This window comes from Poecilia formosa, unplaced genomic scaffold (assembly GCF_000485575.1).
Source record: "Poecilia formosa unplaced genomic scaffold, Poecilia_formosa-5.1.2 Scaffold878, whole genome shotgun sequence".
Taxonomy (NCBI): Eukaryota; Metazoa; Chordata; class Actinopteri; order Cyprinodontiformes; family Poeciliidae; genus Poecilia; species Poecilia formosa.
Genome location: NW_006800817.1, coordinates 39,297 through 41,460, shown reverse-complemented (window position 1 = coordinate 41,460; position 2,164 = coordinate 39,297). Strand labels below are relative to the sequence as shown.

The 2,164-nt window shown below is 49.9% G+C and overlaps 1 protein-coding gene across 2 annotated transcripts in view; it reads left to right on the top strand.

The window, feature by feature from the left end:
• The window catches only part of sos1 (son of sevenless homolog 1 (Drosophila)), a 27,613-nt gene extending 26,616 nt beyond the window's left edge, over positions 1-997 (top strand). For both annotated transcript variants that reach the window (XM_007543688.2, XM_007543687.2), the window contains one exon: positions 214-997. In XM_007543688.2, the coding sequence (XP_007543750.1) occupies positions 214-681 (468 nt within the window). In that variant the 3' untranslated portion in view covers positions 682-997. The remainder of the gene's footprint in view (positions 1-213) is intronic.
• Positions 998-2,164: the final 1,167 nt, after the last annotated feature.

The window sequence follows — 2,164 nt, the reverse complement described above, 5'->3', positions numbered from 1 at the left end:
GACCAGTCAGCAACACGACCAGTCAGCAACACGACCAGTCAGCAACACGACCAGTCAGCAACAACCAGTCAGCATCACGACCAGTCAGCAACACGACCGGTAAACATCTTGTTTCTGCCCCCCTCCTCTTCCTGTTTCTGCCCCTCCTCTTCCTGTTTCTGCCCCTCCCCTTCCTGTTTCTGCCCCTCCCTCCTTGACTCCGCCCCTCTACAGATCCAGTCAGCGTTGGACAGCCCCCCCGCTGTGCCTCCTCGTCAGCCCACCTGTAAGCTCCTCCCCCCTCGTTACTCGTCGCTGTCCTCGTCTCCCCCTGACAGCCCCCCCTTGCTGCCTCCCCGAGAGCCTCTCAGTTCCCCCCTGCACCTCCTCCCTCCCCCACAGGGGCGCTCTCGCTGCGACGTCTTGTCCCAGGCCTTCTTCCCCTCCTCCTCCTCCTCTTCATCTCTGAGCTCCACCCCCGCACCCTTGTCTTCTTCACCGCCGCTCACCCCCACAGGAAGGAAGATGCCCTTCCCCTCCCCACCTCTAGATGGCCCCCCGGTGCCGCCCCGCCACAGCGTCCCCAAACTGCCCCCCAAGACGTACAAGAGGGAGTCTCTGAGCAACGCGCCCCCTGCTGGACACGCCCCCTGCTCTGCGGTTGGACATCTTGTGAAAGAGGCGGAGCTGGAAACACTATAGCTGATTGGATAAACAAAGAAGGTTCTGACCCATCAGAACCAAGCTGAAACTGGATCCAGATGGTCTCTTTTTCCTGTCCTGGAAGCTCGTGGTCATTTCATTTTTGGTCCTCATCTGGGAGCTGTGGGAACCGGATCAGAACCAGTTGCACGTGTTGAGAACTGATTGGACCCGAGGCTAAAGTGGCTGCGGGAACTGTGGTCCGCAGCCTGCAGGTACTGGTCCAGAACCTGAGGTACTGATGCTGGTTCTGGTGACATGATGTTTGTTTTTGTTTGTTGTTGTAAACAAAGGGAATAAATGTTTCTGCCTCCGACTCGGTGCCACTCTTTATTTACCTCCATGGTCCCACTGAGCATGCTCAGTCCAACTCACCTGCTCAGGAGCTTCTCAGGGTTCAGGTCTGTTTGCTATCAGGTCTGGGTCTTTGGTGGTTTTTCATGCTGACCTGTTCCCCAAGAGTTCTACAGAACCACCCAAACCTGACAGAACCGATTTCCCAAGCTTCCAGTTTGGATCCGTCCTGCCTCCTCCTGGTTCTGCTGCTTGTCGTGTTTTTCAGACCGGACCCGAGTTCTGTTTCTAAATGAGATGAAGGACGTGGTTGGATGTTGTTATATGTGGTGGGGTTAGGGTTGCCACCTTTCAGAAATCAAAATAAGGGACGTCCACCACGGCGTGTCACCCTATTCTCGTGGGGTGGGATGGCCGCTGCAGCTGTGGACAATATTTATGGCAGTGCTTTTTGTTTTTAAGAAGTGATCCAGAGGGGGCGCTGTGGGGGCGCAAAGCACAACCCACATATTGAGGCCTTAGTTAATGTGGCGGTGGTCGCAGGCAGCATGTCTTCCTCCCTCTCATTACCCACTTTCCTGTCAAACTACTTCCAAATAAAGGCAACTATAGCCAACAAAACCTTCAAAAACCAACAGTGATCCAGAGAGCAATCATTCATACTTAGAGTACTCCAAAATTGTACTCCAATCAGAGCAGCACACTTTAAACACATTTAATTAAAAGCAAGTGTAAAATGTGTTTGGGAAACTATTCAAGTACTGAGTAACTGATCATAATACCTAATTTAATAATCACAATGTGTCCTCAAACTGAGCTCCAAAAGTATAAAAGTTATGTGAAAATTCTGGTAAAGAGTATTACTAAAATATTTATAAAAGTGAGGAGTTGGGTTTGGAGGCTGGTTCTAGATCAAATTTACCACGAGGGCCAGGATAGTCGGTGTTTTTCCATGGCGACACTTGAAAAAGAACGAAACAAAAAACCAGAGCAATATTTCATTATTTGATACATCAAGTGAGCCAAAGAGCCACTTGTGTCTCCAGAGATCCAGGTTGCAGATCCCTGGCAGATGGAAAGTCTGATCCCACCTCAATACATCAGCTAAAAGTAAAGCACTATAATTTTTAATTCATTGATAAAGTAAAATTGTGAAGGTTAAAAAAAAAAATCCACATCTGAATTTTAA